This window comes from Heloderma suspectum, chromosome 4 (assembly GCF_057233095.1).
Source record: "Heloderma suspectum isolate Gila_16-S chromosome 4, 16-S_ref, whole genome shotgun sequence".
NCBI lineage: Eukaryota > Metazoa > Chordata > Lepidosauria > Squamata > Helodermatidae > Heloderma > Heloderma suspectum.
This window is the reverse complement of record NC_139461.1, coordinates 62,896,756-62,918,385: the sequence shown is the minus strand read 5'-3', so window position 1 is coordinate 62,918,385 and position 21,630 is coordinate 62,896,756. Positions and strand designations below refer to the sequence as shown.

The window sequence follows — 21,630 nt, the reverse complement described above, 5'->3', positions numbered from 1 at the left end:
TCACCAGCAAGCCCAACCCAGTTGTTTTGAGGCTATATTTCTTAAATTTGGGGAATATTTCCTGTTTTTTGTTTAGCATGGAGAACAAGGCCTCTGAATCTTAGTTCCTGGGTGGGCCTATAGGGGAGAAAGCACTCCCTAAGGCTGTTGTTGTTGTTCAGTCGTTCAGTCGTGTCCGACTCTTCGTGACCCCATGGACCATAGCACGCCAGGCCTTCCTGTCCTGCGCTCTCTCCCGGAGCGTGCTCAAGTTCATATTCATTGTATTGGTGATGCTATCTAGCCATCTCATCCTCTGCCGTCCCCTTCTCCTTTTGCCTTCAGTCTTTCCCAGCATCAGGGTCTTTTCCAGGGAGTTTTCTCTTCGCATTAGGTGGCCAAAATATTGGAGCTTCAGCTTCATTATCTGTCCTTCCAATGAGCACTCAGGGTTGATTTCCTTTAGGATGGACTGATTTGACCTCCTTGCAGTCCAGGGGACTCGTAAGAGTCTTCTCCAGCACTTTAAAGCTAGAACAAGTAGTTTGAATTGAGCTCAGAAGCAAACAGGAAGCCAATGGAGCTGACATAAGATTGGAATTATATACTCTGATCTGTGAGTGCTAGATAAAAGTCTAGCCATTGCATTTTGAACCAATTGAAGCTTCTAGACTGTCTTCAAAGTCAGCCCCATGGTGTAATACAATAATCCAGTCTGGAGGTAACTGAAACCTAGATGACTGAAGCCCACATTCTCTGGGTAAGGCTGCAGCTGGCAAAGCTAATAAAAGACATTCATAGCAACCACTGCCAACTGAGCATCCAGGGAGATGCATCAAGGAATACCCCAAAACTACATATCTGCCCATTCAAGGGGAGTGCAACCCCATCCAGAACATCTCCAAAAATACATCTCTTAGGGAAGCAAATCATGACATACAAACAGGTTTAAACTGGACCTCAGTGAGTGCAACAATACAATCACCATACCATGGACCCAAACATCCTGGTGCTCATACTTGCTGATTTCTGCTGATGCTTAGTCTTGGATGTCTTCCCAGCACACCTGAATCCTTCTTCCTAGAAGCTACAGGCAGCATTTCTTCAATAGGCAGTTGAGCAGAATTATTTATTTATGTAGCACCATCAATGTGTATGGCACCCTGCAGAGTAACATGACAGTCCCTGCTCCAAGGAGTGTTCAGTCTAAAAGTTGATACAAGAGCAGCAATAGTGGGAGGGATGGAAGATGGAGGCAAAGGTAATCAGATCAAGAATGTGTGTTCCTACCTGTACTTGGGAAACAGCTAAGATCCGCATGTACAAATTGGCCCTATCACTCAATCAAGCACATTTTCCAAAATGAAGAACATGCTCTCTTTACATTTCCCAGTCTTTCCATAAGATACTTCCTGAATTCTGGCATGGATGTTAAGAGCACTTCCAGGAAGCACAAGGATCTCCTATTAGAATACCGTAGCTGTCAATTAGAATTTCAAGCGCCAACATGCATCCTTGAAGACAAGTGCTAACATGCATCCTTCTCCCTCCCATATCTGATCATCTCTCAGGACCATACTGGTTATACACACTTAACTATTAAATACAGTTAAAAGGGCCTATGTATACTGAAGCCACAAATATCTGTGCTTTAAATGGGCGGGGGGGCAGGCTGTTTGATCTGTGCTTATGACACTGGTAATTACTTTGAAGTAAAAAAAAGAAAATTATCACAACAAATGTGTTATAGTTTGGGTGTTCCTTTATTTTGTTCCAGCTGAAACCATAAATGAGCCTTGCTGAATCTCTCCTTCTCTCTAAAATCTCTTTCCCCATTTCCTTCTGAAATGGTGTTCCTTACCATGGTGTAAGCTGCACTAGGCAAACATCTTTGGTGTAAATCTCATCATCTGACATTAGTAGTATGGTTCTTGTTCATTCCCTGCTGTTCAAAATGAGTGGTTTGTGGTCTTTTTCTTTGTCATGATTACACAAGACTGTATTTGAGCAACTGTACAAATGCAGACACCATCATGCTGAGAAAAGATGTTCACTAAAAATCAGGAGAAATTCACGCACTGTTTCACAAACACTTTTTTTTTTTTTTAAAGAAAGGGGCAAGGATTTGTGAAAAGTAGCCCTCACATCTCTTTGACAGTCCAACTGCCCCAGTTATTCCAAATGTGTGTCAACGTGGCCATACTAAGATCTCCCTCATACGCCTTCCTCCAGGGGGCCCCACCATCTAGACCAGGGTGGATTGATTTAAATCAAGGCAATTTAAGTCAGTGATTTAAATCATGGCGATTTAAATCAGTGATTTAAATCACGTTTCCTATTGAGATTTTTTCATATATTTCCTGAACAATTGTGCAAATCTGACCATTAAGCCACATCAATGTACAACTAAATGGAATATTATTTACACTTTAATTCTTACAAGCAGGCTTTGCATCTCTTTGTCTCATTGTATATATTTTGTATGCTTTCCTTTTTACCTATAGAGGAAATGTCTTTAAAATATGCCATATGGGATCTTTTTTTATGACCAGCACCCATGACAGTTTGAGGTTAACAGCACAATGCTATGCATGCCTCCTCAGAAATAAGCTCTACTGAGTTCAATGCAGCTTATTTTCAGGTAAGTGGGTATAAGACTGCTGTCTTAGTAAGAGAATACAGGAAAAGGCACACTGGACAATTTTGTCTTCGCTTTTTCTTTCAAGTTCCTTTCTGCTTCACTCTATGTTGGCCCAGCCTTGCCCTCACAAAAATAAAGTAGCAAGCAAAGATGAAATGCCCATGGCTGATAGGTAGGGATGTACGAAAGTCACTTACCTTTCACGGATTATGTTGATGGGGGAGGGAGGCGTTCCGTCCCTCCCCCCGGAATCCTTGATGGCCGGCTGTGCTCTGCGGCAGCTCCGCAGAGCAGCCAGCCAGGCCCAGCCCAGCCCAGAGCCGTCTGCAGCTGGATTTCCAGCCACGGAGGGCTCTGGGGAAAAAAAAAACCAAAAAACACCCCCTGCCCCCCCGCGGATCCCCCCCGGGACGAGACTTACCTGGGGGGGATCTTCTGGGCGGCGGCGTCTCCAGAGGCGGCTTCAGCGGCGGCTGGTCTTCCGACCGGCTGCCACCGCCGCCATTTGTCTAGTAAACAAAAACAAAAACGACGTGATAGGCTACATAAAGATTTACATAGCCTATCATGGCTGGGTTAAAAAAAAACCAAAAAATGACGTGATAGGCTACGTAAAGATTTACTTAGCCTATCATGGCTGGGTTAAAAAACAAAACCAAACCGCGTACGCAAATGGCGGCGTACGTCCTCTGAAGTTGGAGGCTGCCGAGTATCCAGTTCAGGGTGGCCGTAGCATGGAGGCCATCCTTTCCTCCATTCTCTTTCCTCCATTCTTCCTCCATTCTCTGGCCACCCCGCATTTTTGGCTAGATGGCTGATTTCAGCTGTTGGGGAGGGGGAGGGAAGGAGGCTGCATGGTGCAGAGGAAGCTGCACAAGGTGGCTTCTGCGGTTTCCTCCCCTTTTCCCCACCTCCATGCTCCTTTTCTGAGCGTGGAGATGCAGCCGGTGTGGAGAGAACCACAAAAGCATCTGAGCAGCCATAAGATAGTTCAGATTCCCAGTTCCGAGTTCAGAGACAGCGTTCCAACCTCAGAGCTGGGAACTGGAGGTCTGCCCCCCTCCCCCGCAGCCAGTGCAGAAAGAATTGCGCTGGCTGCTCTCCCAGGTCAGGAACTCAACCTCAGAGGATGAGGGAAGGAGGCGTTTCAGTATTTTTATTTTTTTTATTTTTTATTTTATTGCATTTATACCCCGCCTTTTTTCCTCTTGCAAGGAACCCAAGGCGGCTTACATCATCCACCTCCTCTCCATTTTATCCTCACAACATCAGTGAGGTGGGTTGGGCTGAGAGTCTGTGACTGGCCCAAAGTCACCCAGTGAGCTTCCATGGCCGAGTGGGGACTAGAACCCAGATCTCCCAGCTCCATATGAGCTTTTCTGAGGCCTCTCCAGCTTCCTTCCCTCCCACTCTGAGATGCCCCACCTAGATGGGCAAAAAAGCCCATCTAGCAAAAATGCAGGACAGGAGGAGTGGCGGAGGTGAAGATCGCCTCCACTACTCCTCCCGCGCTGCATAGGATGACCATAAGCCTCCACATTCGGAGGCTTAAGGTCATCACCATAGGATTGCACCCTAATAGAATAATGCTAATATTAAACAATCAAAAACCCTTTCCAGTGATCACCATTTGACCAATCTGTTTGATGGTGGTGACTAGAAAGGATTTTTAAAATCTTTTTAAATTAGCATTATAGTCTTCTAGTTCTATAGCATTCTTTCATTAAAGATATAGCTGAAAAAGTAGTTTGGTGCTAATTAAAACATCAGTTAAAAAAATAAACAGGGTAAGCGTTACCCACCACTAAGGTTATAGTGAATATGTGCTGTGCTTCAAATGGCTGCTCGGGGAAACTGGGTCTTCCCCTTCCCTACCTACAGCAGCTATGTCACATGCATTGGTGTGGGTGGAACACAGGAGGGTGTAGATACAGAAGTGCAATAGTCCCGTTAACTGTGGAAAGTCAACTGCAATGCTCCTTGAAGCTTACAGCAGAAGAGCTAGAATGCTAGAAGCCACCCGTCTAGAAGCAGCCTCAGCACAGGCCTACACATGCTGCTACGCTCATTCACAACTCCTACATGACTCTCCTCTGCTTCCCCACCCCTCCCCCCTGAGTTTCTCTTGGTTTCTCCTAAAGGGGGCAGTAACATATTAAGAATCAGTAAAGCCAAACTTGAGGCAGACTCTCATTACTTTTTACAGTTGCTGTCAAACTCCTTGGATGCTCCTGTATGCAATGAAATATATGGATGTTAAGATACCATTGGTATACTGTCAGTATAATGTAGGCCATTGTTTTTTAACTTTGGGTTCTGACCCACAAATAGATTGGGATGTGACCTAAAACATGTTATACTGGTTTCTTTTATTCATTGGGTTATTTTAAGAGAAGTAAAATTTAAAAAGAGGGTGGGGAGAGGTAGACCCGTACAGTAAAAAAAAAAATGAAATGTGGGTCCCATATTGTAGATTGGGATTAAAGGTGAATCCAAGATCTGAAAAACTACTGACATCTGTTATCCAGATGTTAACATCCATAGGCCCAATGATGCGGCAAGAAAGCTAGCAACAAGAGAATGCTCTGCAATGACAACCACATCACAAAGTTAATGTATAAATAGGGAACACTGTCTCCCTAGGGATAACTAATAAGCTCCACCTATTGATGCCTGAAACTTCCCACTCACAATCTGCCTCCATTCTTTTCCCATGGGGTGTGTGTACATATGGTTGTCAGCGGAAATGGAGTTCTGCAGTTGTGCCATTCATACCAGTGGCAATAATTACTATAAAAGTGTACAGGGCAAAACAAAATGAGCAACACCCACTGGTAACATTCAACAAGTTATTTGGGTCTAGATATGATCCCGAAATATGGGGGGGACGGACTGTTTACAGCCATTATCTTTCAATGAAGCCTTCCTTAACTTGGTCCCCTCCAGATGCTGGGGATGATGGGAGTTGTATTCTAACTCATCTAGAAGGCACCAGGTTGGGGAAGGCTGTTGAGTAACACATGGATTGTAATCCTAATGGTATTCATGCTCTGGAAACATTTTAATTTATATTATGTGGAAGTGGGGGGTGGGGAGATTCCCATACACAATTTGTATCTAGGTTACCATAGGGATGCTGAGGAAATTCGAGACAGACTAAAATGAGCTTGGATTTCTAAGAATCTGACCTGCGGAATCTGCTGCGGGGCAACCCCATCAGGCCAAACAGAGCCCGTGGACTTTCAGATTATTTTTTTACTTTACCCGAAATTGATGCATATAAATTCGTAGGAAAATAAGGAAGTTTCTGCTGAGGAAACATTGAATGGAACGGGGGACAACACGCTAAATCTTACGTGCAAAGTAAATTATATAAATATTTACATAAATACCTATTTACGTATTTTTCCGCATGACGAAAAAAATTATTCACATCTGTCTGTGGGCGGACGACGGAACAAAAGGTACCTGACAATCTGCGAAACACAGACAGAGTGGATTTTATACAGTCCATACATCCCTAGTCTAGCATACTTTTCTATTCAACCTTCTAGAGTTGTCAAAGCAGTGAGAAAAGAAGCGATGGGGCGTTCTGGTCCAATATTCTAGTACCCTTTCCTTCTCACATTGGAAATGTACAGTGGTGAGAAAAAGTTTGTGAACCCGAATAATAATTATGGAAATTCCATAGTTGTACCATGATAACCAATTCCGTGTCTTGTGAAATAAAACAATGTATAAATTAGGCAAACAACGAGTACCTAAGAATCAGGGATTGTGCAAAAGTAAGTGAACTCCTGGTTTCATCAGCTCAATTACAGGGAATAAGTAGAATAGAGTGTTTAAGTAATTAGGTGGTTCTTCAGTGGTGAGTTTGGGAGGCCCCACCCTATAAAAGGACCAGAAACTTTGTAGGTTTGGTCTTCACTATACGGTTGTGTGGAAACATGTCATGCCACAATCAAAAGACATCTCTGACCTCAGGAAAGTCGTTACTGCTGCTGATCAGTCTAGAAAGGGTTACAAAACAATTTCTAAGAATTTGGGGCTCTACCAATCCACTGTCAGTCTACAAATGGAAAAGTTTCAAGACCACAGTCACTCTACCCAGGAGTGGTTGTCCTACCAAATCTCTCTAAGAACAAACCGGCACATCATCCAGGAAGTCAAAAAGAACCCAACATCTAAGGATCTGTAGGCCACTTTTGCCTCAGCTAATGTGAGTGTTCATGACTCAACAATTAGAAAAATACATTTGTTTGGCAAAAAACAAACACTGAGTTTGAACAGAAGAACCTCATCCCAACCATCAAGCAAGGAGGTGGGAATGTGATGGTTTGGGCCTGCTTTGCCTGCCAGGACAATCTGCCATCATTGACATAACCATGAATTCTGCAGGGAATGAGAAGATTCTAGAGGACAATGTCAGGCCATCCACCCTAGAGCTGAAGCTGAACTGGTAGTGGGTCATGCAAGACAACGATCCTAAACTTACAAGTAGATCTACAAAAGAATGGCTGCGGAAGAAGAAATTCCACGTTTTAGAATGGCCTAGTCAAAGTCCGGACCTAAACCCCATTGAAATGTTGAGGCAGGACCTGAAGCGAGCTGTTCATGCAAGGAAGCTCTCAAATGTCACTGTAAGCAGTTCTGTAAGGAAGGATGGGCCAAAATTCCTCAAAACTGATGTGAGAGACTGACCAGCAAGAAACACTTACTTGAAGTCACTGCTGCACAAGGGGGTGCCACCAGGTATTGAATCTAAAGGTTCACATACTTTTTCACACATGGATATTGAACGTTGAATCAATTGTGGATGAATAGATGTTGAAAAAGCATCCTGTTTCTGTGTCATTTGTTTAATCAGGTTATCTATTGTTCTTTATCTAGGATTATGGGGTTAGATTAAGATCTAATAACATTTTATGTTGGAAATATGTGACAATCCTAACAGGTTCACAAACTTTTTCTCACCACTGTAGTTATCAAAATATAGTATCAGCTTTCCCCAACCTGGTGCCCACCATCTGTGTTGGACTACTGCCCCCATTATCCCTAGCCAGCATGGCCAATGGGCTATAGGGAGCTGTAATCCAAAACAACTGGAGGGCGCCTGATTGGGGAAGGCAGTGTAATGGTACCTCCAGTAATCAGAGGCAGTAAGCCTATGTACACAGTTGCTGGGGTAAATGGATGGGAGTGTGCTGTTGCACTCATGTCCTGGTTGTCGGTCTCCTGTCAACAGCTGGTTGGGCTCTGTGTGAACAGAATGCTGGGCTAGATGGACCCTTGGTCTGATCCAGCATGACTCGTCTTATGTTCTTAATATCTATTTATCACCTCCTTTGTTTAATAGATGATCCTAAAATGAAAGACAGGTAAGTCTGTAGTTACCATGGTTTTAATCTTGTGATGTATACAATGTATATGGATACAGATGTTTCCATATTTGGATGCATGTTAAGGTAGCATACAGAGCCAATAGATTGTCAAAGTAGTTTATTCACATTCTTATGGATAAATTATCATATATTTAAATACTTGGATTCTCATAAGATGTAAGTCAGAAACTCACTTATCACTCAATAGCTATTCTGTGAAGGACCACAGTTAATAAGGTAATTATCACTATCTGTACTTCCTGCATTTCAATTCCCCTACTTCACCCTTTACAATTCTCCCCCCTGCCCTCCATGTGTATGAATACTTGCAAGTTACAGGATTACACTTCATGCATCTGATGAAGTAGTCTGGGCTCCATGAAAGCTTATGCCACAATAAGTCTGTCAGTATTTAAGGAGCCACATGTCTCTTTGCTCTTTTCACTTACATTGCCAGCGTGTGTTGTATTTAATGCTCATTTGACCACAGAAGACATGTCTGGCCCTGGATGAGCTGAACTTAAGTTATGTAGTCATGTAAGACTATCCTGTATGAGAAAATCTGAAGAAGGGAGGTGAGGACCATCAAAATCTGCTCCTAGAACTGCTGAGAATTTAACCTTTTGCTGTTCCCCCATGTTCAAAGAAATGAATGGTTCCCCACGTATGGACTTTTAAATAAGTGGGTCTGGTTCAGTATTTGCAAATTCTATTTTTGTTTATGTTCCCTCTTCTTCCCGCGTAGGTCTATTCATATGGCTTTAAAAAATTGAATCCTTAAAGGACACATACAACTAATAATACAATCCTATACATGTCTACTTGGGAGAAAGCCCTGGTGAGTTCATGTGCATATAGCAGCCTTGTGACAAGGTAGAATTTAAAACCAGGTAATGCTCATGTAAGTCTTTCTTTATGAAAAGAAGACTTCAGATCATAAATAGTTACTATTTATCCAGGAACTTTTATGCAGTGCCCGATTACCAAGGGTTTCTTGGACCACTCAGTGTTTCTGAAGCAGGGCTGGGTTCAGAACGTACCAACTCTGCTGGTGGCAGGAGAACGTCGAGCATAAACTGCCAACGGGAATACAGGCTGTAAAGATGTGTGGCCACGATACTGGCCCTAGTTAAACATCCAAGGGTCGATGTGCGAGGAGCCAGCACTGAAGGCCGCACCATGGTAAGGCTGTTAGGTGCCTCTGGAAAAAACCAAAGCCGTGAAGTAACCCAAACCAGTGGAGGCTGGTAGCCCCGATTTCGGTGGGGCTGTGCATCCATTCTGGGTTTCAGTCAGAACCAGCCAGAACTCTAAAGGAGCTATCCAAAATGCGTAACCCTATCGCCCGAATGGGTTCAGCACTCAACTCCTATAGAGTTCTGGCTGGTCCTGACTGAAACCCACCGAAATCGGAGCCAGCAGCCTCCACTAATCCCCCCCCCCCGGAAATAACAAACCCTAAAGTGCCCCACAGCCTCCCCTGAGCACAAGCCCTTCTCTTCTGAGCAAACCGGCCGGTCCAGGCCTCGGCCCCCTTCCAAAGGTTAAGAGCCGTCAAGCGGCCAGCAGGCCCGACCCTGATCGTCACTCGCGAGGACCCTCCCCTCGCCCCGCATGCCAAGGCAAGGCAAGGCACCGGCGGCTCAAGCACTTCCGGGTCGGCGAAGAACGCGGCGTGACGTTACTGAAGCGATTGGGAGCCTCGCGCCTGTTATTGTTCCTGCTCTCTCGAGCCGCCTCCGCCGCGCGCCTGAGGACGCCTTGAGTACCTCTGAGGACGTGGGCCCTCGAAAAGAGGGGACGAGAAAGGGGAAGGCGCCCGCCCGCTGCCCCTCCCGTGCGCACGCGAAAGCCCGGCGTGGGAGGTCGTTGGCGAAAACTGTCAGGAGCAGGCGGGCGGTTGGAAGGGGGGGTTGGTCGCCAACGGTTTCGAACCTTCCGTAGCCGTGAGGCCTGACACCGAGGGGCGGAGGCGCAGCGCCGCGTCACTGAGGAGCGAGTAGCCTAAAAGGAGGAGCAGGAGGAAAAGAAGGAGGCGGCGGCCGCGGGGATTGGAAGGACATGGCCTACGCGTATCTCTTCAAGTATATCATTATCGGGGACACAGGTGAGGAGACCCCCGGGGGGATTCCCGCTGCCGAAATGGGGAGCCTGGCCTGCGCTGCGAAGCCGCCTGCGCAACGCCCAGCCTCGGCTGCCCCATTTCCGCAGTGTTGGCTGCGCCGACGTGGTAGTGACTGTGCTCGGGAGGGGGAGGTGCTCGGCACAGGGCCCCGCCCGCGGCCTGGTTCCGCCGGGCTTGCGAGGCCCACGCTTGGGCGTCAGCGTTTCTGGGGGCCTTGTTCCCTTCAGGCTGCCGGGCCTCTTCGCCCGAATGGGGAGGGGAGGGGAGGGGAGGGCTCGGCTCCCGCACCCATCTGGGTGAAAGCGAAGTCTCAGAGCAGCGGGTGGGGTTGCCACTGACCTCGTTTGTTACGGCTCTCTTGGCCTCCTAAACACTTCAGTGAAGTAAAAGTGGGAGTGGTGATAACGTCCCGACAGGGTTGAGAGGGGCTAACAACGCCCTGGGACTTTCCGTCAGGCTTCTTACTCTAGTTCTCTACTGGGCCAGAAGAGCGGGATCCCAAAGACTCGTCTAAGGCCCTCGCTACCCGAAGTTCTATATCAGAAGCATTTTCCTCTCTCTGGATATATGTTGAAAGCTTCCCAACGAAAGTGGTTCTACGGTTTACTGGGTGGCTGTTCAATTCCTGGGCTCCTTCACCAAGAGCTAGTATGAAGCCGATGTGGTGTGCTGTAGTGGTTAAGAGACTGATCCATGAATCAGGAAATCCTTGGTTCAGATCTCGCTTCTGCCATAAACCTCCTAGCAGGCCCTAGGCAAGCCTCCCTTTCCCACCCTCAGTTCCCCATCTGTAATATGGGGCATAATTAACACTGACTTGCCTTACGACTTAAGGTTTACAAGTAGGTAATGCAAAGATACGTGCTTTCAATACTTGAAAGTTTTATATAAATGTTTAATATTAATATAAATGTGCTCTCTAGTATGTGAAACCAATTCTTTCCTACTGTCTCCTGTTGGGGTTCTTGATCCCCAAGTGAGTTATGCCTGAACTTGACACCATTTGTTCTGGAGTGACTTGTGTCATGTGATATGCTCTCATTGCCATAAGTTACTGTGTGGAAATGGGCTGTTTTGGATTGGAGGGGGTTCGTCTCTGTAGCCATAGTCGCTTATTAATGAAGTGGTTGAATTCGGGAACGTAAAGGAGACATATTCCCGCCAAATCTGTCCCAGGCCAAGAAATACTTTATCTGCAACATTGTTATATATTTACAGGTATGTGCAAAACAGTTTACATCAGAGAGAGGTACATGTATGTCTCCCATTGCATGTGTCAGTGGGTATACAGGGAGCTGGGGTTGGCTGAAGCTTTCTGCCATGAGTAAATGCAGCTGAAAATACTTGTTTGTATTTTCGTCATGTAATATGACGAATGGTCCTAAAAGATGCCTGACAGGTGTGTGTGTGGAGATTCTGTGACCTTCCTGGGAGACACATTCCTTTCTTAGGGTGCAATCCTATGCATGCTTAGACAGAAAAACACCCTACAATTCCCAGCATGCCCCAGTCAGCATGGCTGGCTGGGGAATGCTGGGAATTGTAGAACCTTTTCACTCTTAAACATGCATATGATTGCACCCTTACTTGTTTTAAAGTTAGTGTGTTTCTCTTAAATGTTCTCTTTCCCGCCCCTTTCCTCCTGTCTTTAGAAAAACATGAACATACACAGATGCCACTTATTTCCTCCTCTCCCCTTTCATTCCCATGAAGACTTCAACCTACTAAAAATTCAAATTCCTCTCTCCTTGACTACAAGGATTTCAGTCTTGACTACAAGGATTTCAATCTACAATGTATTTCAATCTTAAGTTTTTTAAAATGTGAGTTTGGATTTTAAAGGCTGTGATATGAACATATTTGCAGTCTGATACTGTATACGTTTCTTGGATGTAACTAGTTCTGACTTTACCGATTAATTTATTATTGCTGTATTATGCCATTTATAAATATTTAGCAACATAATATGTTGCGTTCCTATACATACTTACCTGGGAATAAGCCCTATTGGGCCTTACTTTGGTGTAAACATGCATAGGATTAGGCTGCACATGAACTTTATGTCTCGTACATTTTGTTTCCAATAAAAACATAGTAGGAACATGGTCTTTAGGACTTGTAAGCTTTTATTTCAAAAGAATCTACAAGCAGATTGGCCAGCCTGGAATTAATTAGTTAAGGGTACAATTCTATGCATGCTAAGACAGAAAAGATTCCTACAACTCCTAGCGTTCAACAGCCAGAATGTAGGCAATTGTAGGACTTTTGTCTGTCTAAATATCTATAGGGTTGCACCCTAAATTAGTTTAAACTTATTGGGAAGAAAGTCCTATTAAACCAGATTTGTAAATTGGCCTTTGGTTGCCTGTGGTGAGTAGGAGTATGACCAGCTGACCAGGCAGGGAATCTCTTTCAAATTTGACATGTGACCTCCTCCCATCTTCTGGCTGCTGCTATGCCACAAATGACTAACAGATGTACATGTTGATGGGCAGGTTAGGAAACTTGGTGTGGCTTTCTTCCAAGTAAACATCTATAAGATTTGGTTATAGAACTAATGAATCTCTTCATGTATTAAGTGCTTTATTCCATCATAAGAAGATGTATAGCAAAATATTCTAAAGGGAGGGGTGTGTGTGTGTGTATGGCATGTCACATGCTTCAGTCAATGTAGGGTAGAATAGGGTAAAAAGTAAAGCCTTAAAATGTATTTATTCCATAGCGTTAATGGATTCTTCTCTGCTTATAAATCTTGATGATGATACGTTACCATGAAGAACTAGGGAAATCAGTATAATATTTTAAGGTAAGTTAAAGGTATTGTCTTGTTGCCAGTTATGATACACAATATGTAGGAAGTATGGCTGCAAGATTTCACTGAGTAATCAAAGAAGTCTGGAATCGTTTGCACATTTACCTGGGAGTAAGCATAAGTGAATACAGTGCAAACTTCTTCTAAGTAGATATTCATAGGATCAGGCTGTAAAGCTTTTACAGTGCAATTCTATGCATGTCTATTCAGATATAAGTCCCATTGTGTTTGGCGAGGATTACTGTTAGATAAGTGTATACAGCAGAACCTTTTGAGCCTTGAGGGCTACATCTGGAGTATGCTGAAGTGGGGGTTGCACATGCATGTACATACACATATGTAATTATTACCAGTTTGCACATTTTTCCACCAAGTATACAAAGCACAGCTCAATTCTGTGCATGTCTGCTCAAATGTAAGCCATAGAATACAGTACAGGAAAACCCCTGGACTTTCAAAACACAACCCTCTGGTTTTCACACCTTCTCCTTGCATGAGCAGTTGAAATTTCGTGCTCTTTAAATACCTTTAAACATTTTAAAAGAGAAGGATATTTAAAGTTTAAATGCTTTTAAATCACTCTTACCTCTGATTACTGATTGGAGATAAGAATGTGGTTTTCCTGCTTAGGGATGAAGAAAACCTTCCCCCACCCCAGTCTGGATTACTGTCTCAGCACTGATAATAGTAGTAGTCTTTTTCCCCACAGCCAAGCAGATTAGCTGGCATGTGGGAAAAAGTGGAGGGTAGATGCAAAATCCACACCCAAGAGTTACATGCAGGCCATGGATTATACACCCTGGTGTATAGGATTGTAGGACAGAATAATAGGCAGTGGGGACAAGCTTTAGTCATGGAGTTGACTTCCAGCAAAACTAGTGTACCACAGGCTCTTGAAGAGCATGTCTGACAACATAGCTCCCTTGGCCTGGTTTGGATGTAACAACCACCCATTGGTTATTTAATCCAGCCTTCCTCAACCCTGGACCCTTCAGATGTGTTGGACTATAGCTCTGAGCATACCCCAGCCAGCATGCTGGAAGTTGTAGTCCAACACATCTGGAGGGCACTAGGTTGGGGAAGGCTGGTTTAAACCATGTTTAGTTGGGGCTGCGCAGAAGTGAGTGAGCTGCCTTTGAACTGCTCATTGCTTCCATTTTGTTTCCAGTTTACAAAACAACCCCAGAATGTTCCGTGGTATGCTCCGGTTGTGCTCCGTGATATGCGCACTCGGAACTCTTTGCTTGCACCTACGTGGCCCCAACTAAGCATGGGTTAAACAACGCATATTTAGTTGTTATGTGCGAACTGGGTCACTGTCTCTCTGTTTAAATTGTTTAAATATAAGAGGAAAAAATTGCCTAATATTGTACCTGCCAAACTTGTCTAATGTTGTATTTGCAATTAGCAAATACCTGCCAAACTTGCCTAGTATCGTATTTGCAATTAGCATCCATTCATTGTTACTAGTGAGCCTATGAAATGGAAACATTTCTGTGGAAAAATGAAGTACTAGAAAATTTTCCACCTCATATCATTCATCTTCCCCTGTAATGTGCAGCCACGCTAGAATATTTGGTATTTTCTTGGGTGCACTCCCAGTTTATATTAGGCAGTAGTGAGGCCCAATAGTTCTGGCCTGTGCCTTTGGTGAACTGAGCATGTGTCCTGCATAGAATATATATCTGCATTGTAAAGGGTTACATGGCAGACCTGCAAAGGTTCTGCTGTAATGTGCTTTACAAAATAAAAAAAAACCCTTAGGGCAGAAAGTTTGAAAACCACTACCATCCTTGCAACTGTTCTAAATATATTTGCTGCTTAAGAATAGTACAACCCTTTTGGATTTTTAAGGTGTTCTGTAGACTTAAACACTGAACTAATGAAAAAGTGTTTTGCATAATGGTTTGCATAATGAAAAATTGACATCAGTAGCTACTTGGCATTTTTGCCCATGTCTTCCCTGTTTCTTGCCTATCACTGTAAAGCAAGTTTTGTAAGTAATTGCACAACAAGGAATGCAGATAGAGGAGGTGACTTTATCTCTTGAATTCGGCTACTTAATTACATTAATGTTTTTTTTTAAATGTGGAACTGTCCAAGGTATGGTTAAAGTTCACTCACTGTCAGAAAAGTGACTGGACAGGTGTCAGCTTCCTGAGAGCTGAAATGCACAATCAGAAGAATAACATGGTGCATGTTTTGCTGTGAACCATGCAGTCTCCTACCTAGTCCAGTGATGGTTGCTTCATGTGATTTTTCTTATGTGCATCGACCCAGAATGATTCTGCTTGTTAGCAGTTAACAAGTGAGATGCATTCTTTTCAGTATTGAATATATAATAAGAATGAGACTCATTTGTGAAATTTTATGCTGTCAGCAAGCCAAGAATTAGAAATAACAAGTACAAAATAATACTTTGCAAAATAAATTTAAGTTCATCCTCTTCGCTTTAGTGTAAGATTGCTTCTGTATCATTTCCTCTTGCATTTTGATTCTCTGTAGCCTCTCTGAATTCCATTTGATCCTTCTGACCTGCAACATGACATTGCTGAGTAGTCAGAAGCTTTAACCTTACATTAGCAAGACTGCCTACTCTTAACAGTAGATCTTTGCCTCACTGATTTCGGTGGAATTTGTTTCCTAGTAAATATGCTGATGAAATCTAAGGTTGAATGGGACTTACTCCTCGGTATTTATGCATGGGATTGGGCTATATATCTGTATGATCTAAAAAAGAAGTTTGTATCTTGATAAGCTGTATTTGTATGTCCTGATACAGTCTACCAGCCAAGTTGTATCAGAACTTACCTTTTCAGGAGGGCTTTTGGATTCTTGGCTTAGTGGGTTGCTAGAGTAATTTTAAGGTGTTGTCTTTTACTGTTATGTTAAATGTGGAAGTAAATATTTTATTGTAATTGTTCATTTTTGCAAGCTACCATGAAGGTTTAAATTGGTTAGTTTGATGGAATAGCATTGTTTAAATAAATCCAAGCCATTCTTCCAGTACAAAGAAATGATGGTATCAAATAGATATGCTGAATTCCATAGATATCTATGGAATTGCCATGTATATAAAATTTGAGTGTTGTAATTATAGCCATGTCTGCTGTGTTCTAGATACCACCAGTGTAAATGCCTAATCTTTGGACAGCAGTATGTGCTTTCTCTTTTCAGTGAATGCTGATCAAGCACACTTTGCCACCTTGATAAAGTGATTCTGGTTAAAGTGCAGATCAGGGACACTATATGGAAATTAGTGTCTTTCAGAAAAAATACATATTTCACTTCAGGAAAAGAATGAGAGCTCCATTTTCTGACTTCTAGAATAGCTGAATCTCACTACATTTGATGTTTGTCTTGAAAGTTTCCAAATATTCATATATATCGTGAATTGGAATAATTTCCCTTTAGGAAAAGTTTTTCCATAAGAAAAACCAGCATTCGTCCCATTCTATTTATATGGATGTGAATATGAACATTTTTGATATCACTGTTAATAGCAGCAAAGATTCCAAAGCTTTTAGTGTCACAGTGGCTGCGTTGGTATGTAAACCTAAGTGTCTCGGATATATTAATGTAATGATGTTTGTGCAAAATATTTTGGGTGTTTTAATTTATTCATCATTGTAATTAATTTTAAAATGTTATCTCTCCTTCCTGCTGCTCAAAGCAGCTAACAAAAATAAAAGTGCAAATAAACATGATTCAAAAACAATTAAAATGTTACTAAAAACAGCATATTCACTGTATAAAAATAGTGAATAATGCAACAGACTAGGGGAGCAATCCTATGTCCCCTAGACAGCATCTGGCTCTGTGCTCTTAGACTGAGCTTGGAGCCAGGAAACTGCACTCCCTCTCCCCCTTGTAGCCGGCACAGAGAGAATTGCAATAAAAAGTGCAGAGACAGAGGAAAGGAGATGTTCCTGGGGTTGAGGGAGGGGGCAGCATGCCTACAATCTTTCCTATGGCTGCCCCAACCTCCTTCCCTCCCCGAAGCCTCCACTAGATGGGCAAAATTGCCTGTCTAGCTAAAATGCAGAGTGGGAGGTGCAAGGCGCCTCCCTGTCTGCATCAGAAGCTTGTAAACCTCCGAGTTCAGGGGCTTACGAGTACCCAGGGCACAACCCATAGGATTGCACCCTAGCTTGCTGTTCTTGTCTTAGCTATCAAATGCCTCTACAAACAGATGAGCCTCAAACTTTTTCTGGAAGTCAGTGAACTTCTTTTAAAACAGTATTTTAAAATCTAATATGACTAATTCCCCATTGCTGCATTCTCTTAGAGTTTATATTCAAAGGAAGTAATACTAGCAAAAATAACATTGATATGATGGGCTTATTAAAGAAGGACTTGGTGTAGGAAACGTACTAACAGATGTGGCAGAATACAGAATATCTTCAAATATTTGGTCTGGAAGCACAGTCTGGTAGTCTTCTAAACCTATCACTCCTGAATAATGGTGTCAAGGTCTTTTTGCAACACAGTGACCTGGTTCGCATGTCACAACAGTCCACTATGGCCTAATTTACATATGGGGGTGGTTGCATTGTACGGGGCATTTGTGGACACTGTTTTTATGTGGTGCCTGTGGGTGCCTGACTTGTCATGTTGTGCAAACCCAGGCAGTAGGGCTTGTTTGAGGGCTAGATGACCACAGCTTGAATATTCAAAGACTGCCCAGGATACACCACATTCCACTGTGATGTAAACAGCCACGGTGGGCAGTGGTGATAGTGTGAACCAGGTCAGTCTCAGGGGCTGTCCACATCACACAACAGCCCACCATAACCCATGGTGAGCTGTGGCATGTGCGGCCGCCATGTTTTATATGCAACCCCTGCCCAGGGGGTTGTCGTATCATGTGAACCTGGTGAGCGTGGGTTATGCAAGAGTTAAACAACCCTCACATAACCCATGGTATATTTTGGGGTTTTTTAACCCTCACATAACCCATGCTTGCTAGGTTTGCACAATACAACAACTCCTGAGTGGGGGTTGGATATGCAACCTGACACCCGTGGGCGCTGTGGCTCATTATAGGTTAAATAACCCATGACAAGTTGTGACGTGTCATCCAAACCTGGTCTCTGAGTTCTCTTCTCACTTTCTTCAGATTCCTCCATTTTTCCATCAAGTGAAATAAACACATTCTGAACAAACAATTTAACATATCATGAAGTTGAGGTTTCTTTCAGTTCATACATACTGTTATCTGTTACCTGAAGTCCATAAAACTTAAACAAATGTTTAGAATTGGAAACTTTGGACCTTGCAGGCACTGATTCTGATTAAAATAATAAACTTGAGTAATACAAGTAATTTCAATGATACTTTCAAGGATATCTGCCTGGATGGAGCAGATTTTATATTTATATATGTATGTTCATTTAACTCTAGTATTATAAAGTTTAACTGAATAGCCAAATATTTCTGCTCCATAGTTATGTTATGGAGATGTTTTGTTTTCCAAGCTTTTTGTCTAAAAACATAAATTTTTTCAGGATGATGATGATGTCTGATTTGATTCCTAAGAACTCTGAGCAGAGTTCCTCTTTCTTTCCAATTCTTTCTTCCTGTGCTGTCCACAGCCATTCTGAGGGCTCAGGAACCTCTGGAGGGACATCTGATGCTGTGGGGAGGGGGAACAATTAGTGGAAATCAGAGGTGCACACACATCCTGTACAAGTGTAACTGTCTTTTGCTTGCTCTAGAGCGCTTTTGCTTGCTCTAGAGCACTAATGAACCCAGCCCAATATTTTAAGTGCAGATAATAAAACCTGACTTTTATCTGCTACAAGGTTGTGGTTTGCTATTTTCAACTGTTCCCCTCCCCTGCTTTTTCCAACTGGCAAAAACAAAGATATACTTAAGTACCTTAAGGTACAGCACCATTTCTAACACTGGATATATTTGTAATTACTGTTTGATCAAAATGAATGGCATTCTAAATTTCAAAAATGTACCAAGCACTACAATATTATGTGCTATGTTTTACAAAATAAAATGTCATGCTCTTAAAGAAAGTTTAAGTTTGATAAGGAAGTAAAAGTATTTAATACTTGGTTGTTAACCTACAGTGGCCTTTACAGTGGGTAACTATATTAAAATTGCTTTTAAAAAGAACAATTAGACATTCATAGTCAGCACTAGTGATTAAGGGAGCAATCCTATTGCTGCTAGACAGCCATAGGATATCTTGTTTTCCATGTACCGACCTTGGAGCCCGCGCTCTGAGGTCGGTTCCCAGAGAACTGACCTCCCCCCACTTCTGCACTGCCTTGGAGGCAGCGCGGAACAACCCTGTGCTCCGTGCTTGCAAGAGGAGCATGGAGTGGATGAAATGGGACATTCTGGGTCAGGGAGGGCGGAAATGCCTGTATGACACATCTAATGTGTTGTGCAGCAGCCTCCTCCCCAACTCTGCCCTCCTGCGGCTAGGCAGCCGCAATCGGCTGTCTAGCCAAAAATGCAGGGCAGGAGAAGCGCAGAGGGAACGATCCCCTCCGTGCTTCTCCTGCCCTGCTTTGGATAGGTGGTCGCCTCTGAGTTCGGAGGCGGCCGCCTATCTAGATAGGATTGCGCCCTAAATATCTGTTTCACTAAAACAATGTTACCTTGTTTCTAGAACATACTCAAGTGTGGACTTCTAAGTATTTCTGGAGGAAGGGAATTCCAGAGTTGGAGAGCAGCAGTTAGAACTGCCCTTCCGTTGTGTGATCCACATACTGATAGCACCTCACTTCAAGATATTTTTTGAGCTCATCCATGAGCCTGGTGGAGGAACAAAATGAGATCCTGCAGGGTGCGCAAGTGAGATCCTGTTCACTTCTCTGCAGTCCCCTGCCAAGTGCGAATTAGTCCAGTGCAGAACGATCCTTTGAGCACTTGTTGCATGTCTGATCATATAATTAGTTCTTCAGGCTTAAAATTCTACATTTTATTAAAAATGTGCTTTTATTGGCAACATGGCATGACATGTGTTCGTACTTCACTTTTCTCTCATCCCCCAGGAGTTCCCTACACCCCAACTCACATTGTACAGGAGCACCCTCCTCTGACTTCTGCAGAGACTTTTTCAGGGCTTGCATGTAGCTATAAGGAGGAAGAGGGGGGTGGGAAGTTTTCCTTTCATGAGCTTTATTAACTTAATTTATCTTAGGATCCAAGACAGTATTGTTTGCAATGAGGAGGAGGAAGAGTTCATATCAGGATTAAGATTGAGCTTCAGCATTAATTATGGAAGAATAGAGGCATAAATAGTAAAAACTCACAGAGGGCTGGTACAGTTACATTACTTTTATATAGTTGACCTTCTGACTTTTGCTGTCCTGGCTGTTCGAGTTGCATATAAACATGCACCTTCAAACGTGAAGTCTGCAGTTCTTCTGGGAGATAGTGTAGGTTAGAGATAAAATTGGGCTGCAACTAAAGATGTAAAATTTACAGAAATTTTGAAGCCATGGAAAAAATAGTTGGTTTTTCTGTTTTTCAGGGAGAAAAGGAAATTTTAGGAAAAATGGAAACACATGCAATATTAAATTTTAGCACTCTTTACAGATTTGTTGCTTTAGGACAGCCTTCCCCAACCGTGTGCCCTCCAGATATTTTGGATGTGAGCTCCTGTCAGCCTCAGGCAGGATGGCCAATGGTCAGGAATGCTGGCCATTGTAGCCCAAAACATCTGTAGAGCACCAGGTTGAGGAAGGCTGCTTTGAGAATGTAAAACAGTCTTTATGTTTCTAAAGTTATATATAACTTGATTTGCTCATAAAATTATCATTATATTTGAAAACTTTAAAAAGTGAACTCAGTTAATATATTTGTAATTAATGTCTGAATAAACTGTATTTTAAAATTTTAATATCCCAAACTGATAATTTTATGAGCAAACCAAGTTATACATAACATATTTTAGGTTCCTAGTTTATATCTGACCAGAGGGAACTTCAGCAAGTAGTCCCTGAAGTATTTGCATCATCCTAGAAGCCAAACGAAGCAGGAAGAACTGAAGGCAGAGAACAAGTCCAGAAACCCAAGACTCTGTAGAACAAAACCCAAACTGTCAAGAATGTACACTTTCTTCCATATTATGATATGGTGACTCTGTTTGGGAAACTGAGCATGACTTGGAGCATCCCAAAATGTCTATAAGTAAAAGATTTGTTGTTGTTCAGTCATTAAGTCATGTCCGACTCTTCGTGACCCCATGGACCATAGCACGCCAGGCCTTCCTGTCCTCTGCTGTCTCCCGGAGCGTGCTCAAGTTCATATTCATTGCATCGGTGATGCTATCTAGCCATCTCATCCTCTGCTGTCCCCTTCTCCTTTTGCCTTCGATCTTTCCCAGCAAGTAAAAGATACTTTGGATCAATAATTTTAATAAGGAATGGACAAAATTACTATGCTGAGAATCTTACAGAGGGGATTAAAATGTATTTTCCCCCATGGCTTCATTATTTCCAGACATTTTACAACTCTAGTCTTTCTATAAAAGTCTTATTACATGGTTTTTAGAAATCATTTGGAGGTGGATGTAAACACTTGTTAACAATATAGAAACACCTTGTCTTAAATTCTAAAATAAAATATTTCATAATTCAAAGCTGTTTAATTTTTCCAACTTTTTTTTTTTTTTTTAAGTCTTGGGGGGAAAAATGAGTTTTTTTGTCCAGATTTTTCACTTTTT

The 21,630-nt window shown here is 42.8% G+C and overlaps 1 protein-coding gene across 1 annotated transcript in view; it reads left to right on the top strand.

Annotated features, from left to right (window-relative positions):
• The first annotated feature begins 9,684 nt into the window (after positions 1–9,684).
• RAB2A (RAB2A, member RAS oncogene family) overlaps positions 9,685–21,630 on the top strand; it is a 44,943-nt gene continuing 32,997 nt past the window's right edge. The window contains exon 1 of the mRNA XM_084849458.1: positions 9,685–10,108. Coding sequence (XP_084705584.1) covers positions 10,063–10,108 — 46 coding nt within the window. The 5' untranslated portion in view covers positions 9,685–10,062. The remainder of the gene's footprint in view (positions 10,109–21,630) is intronic.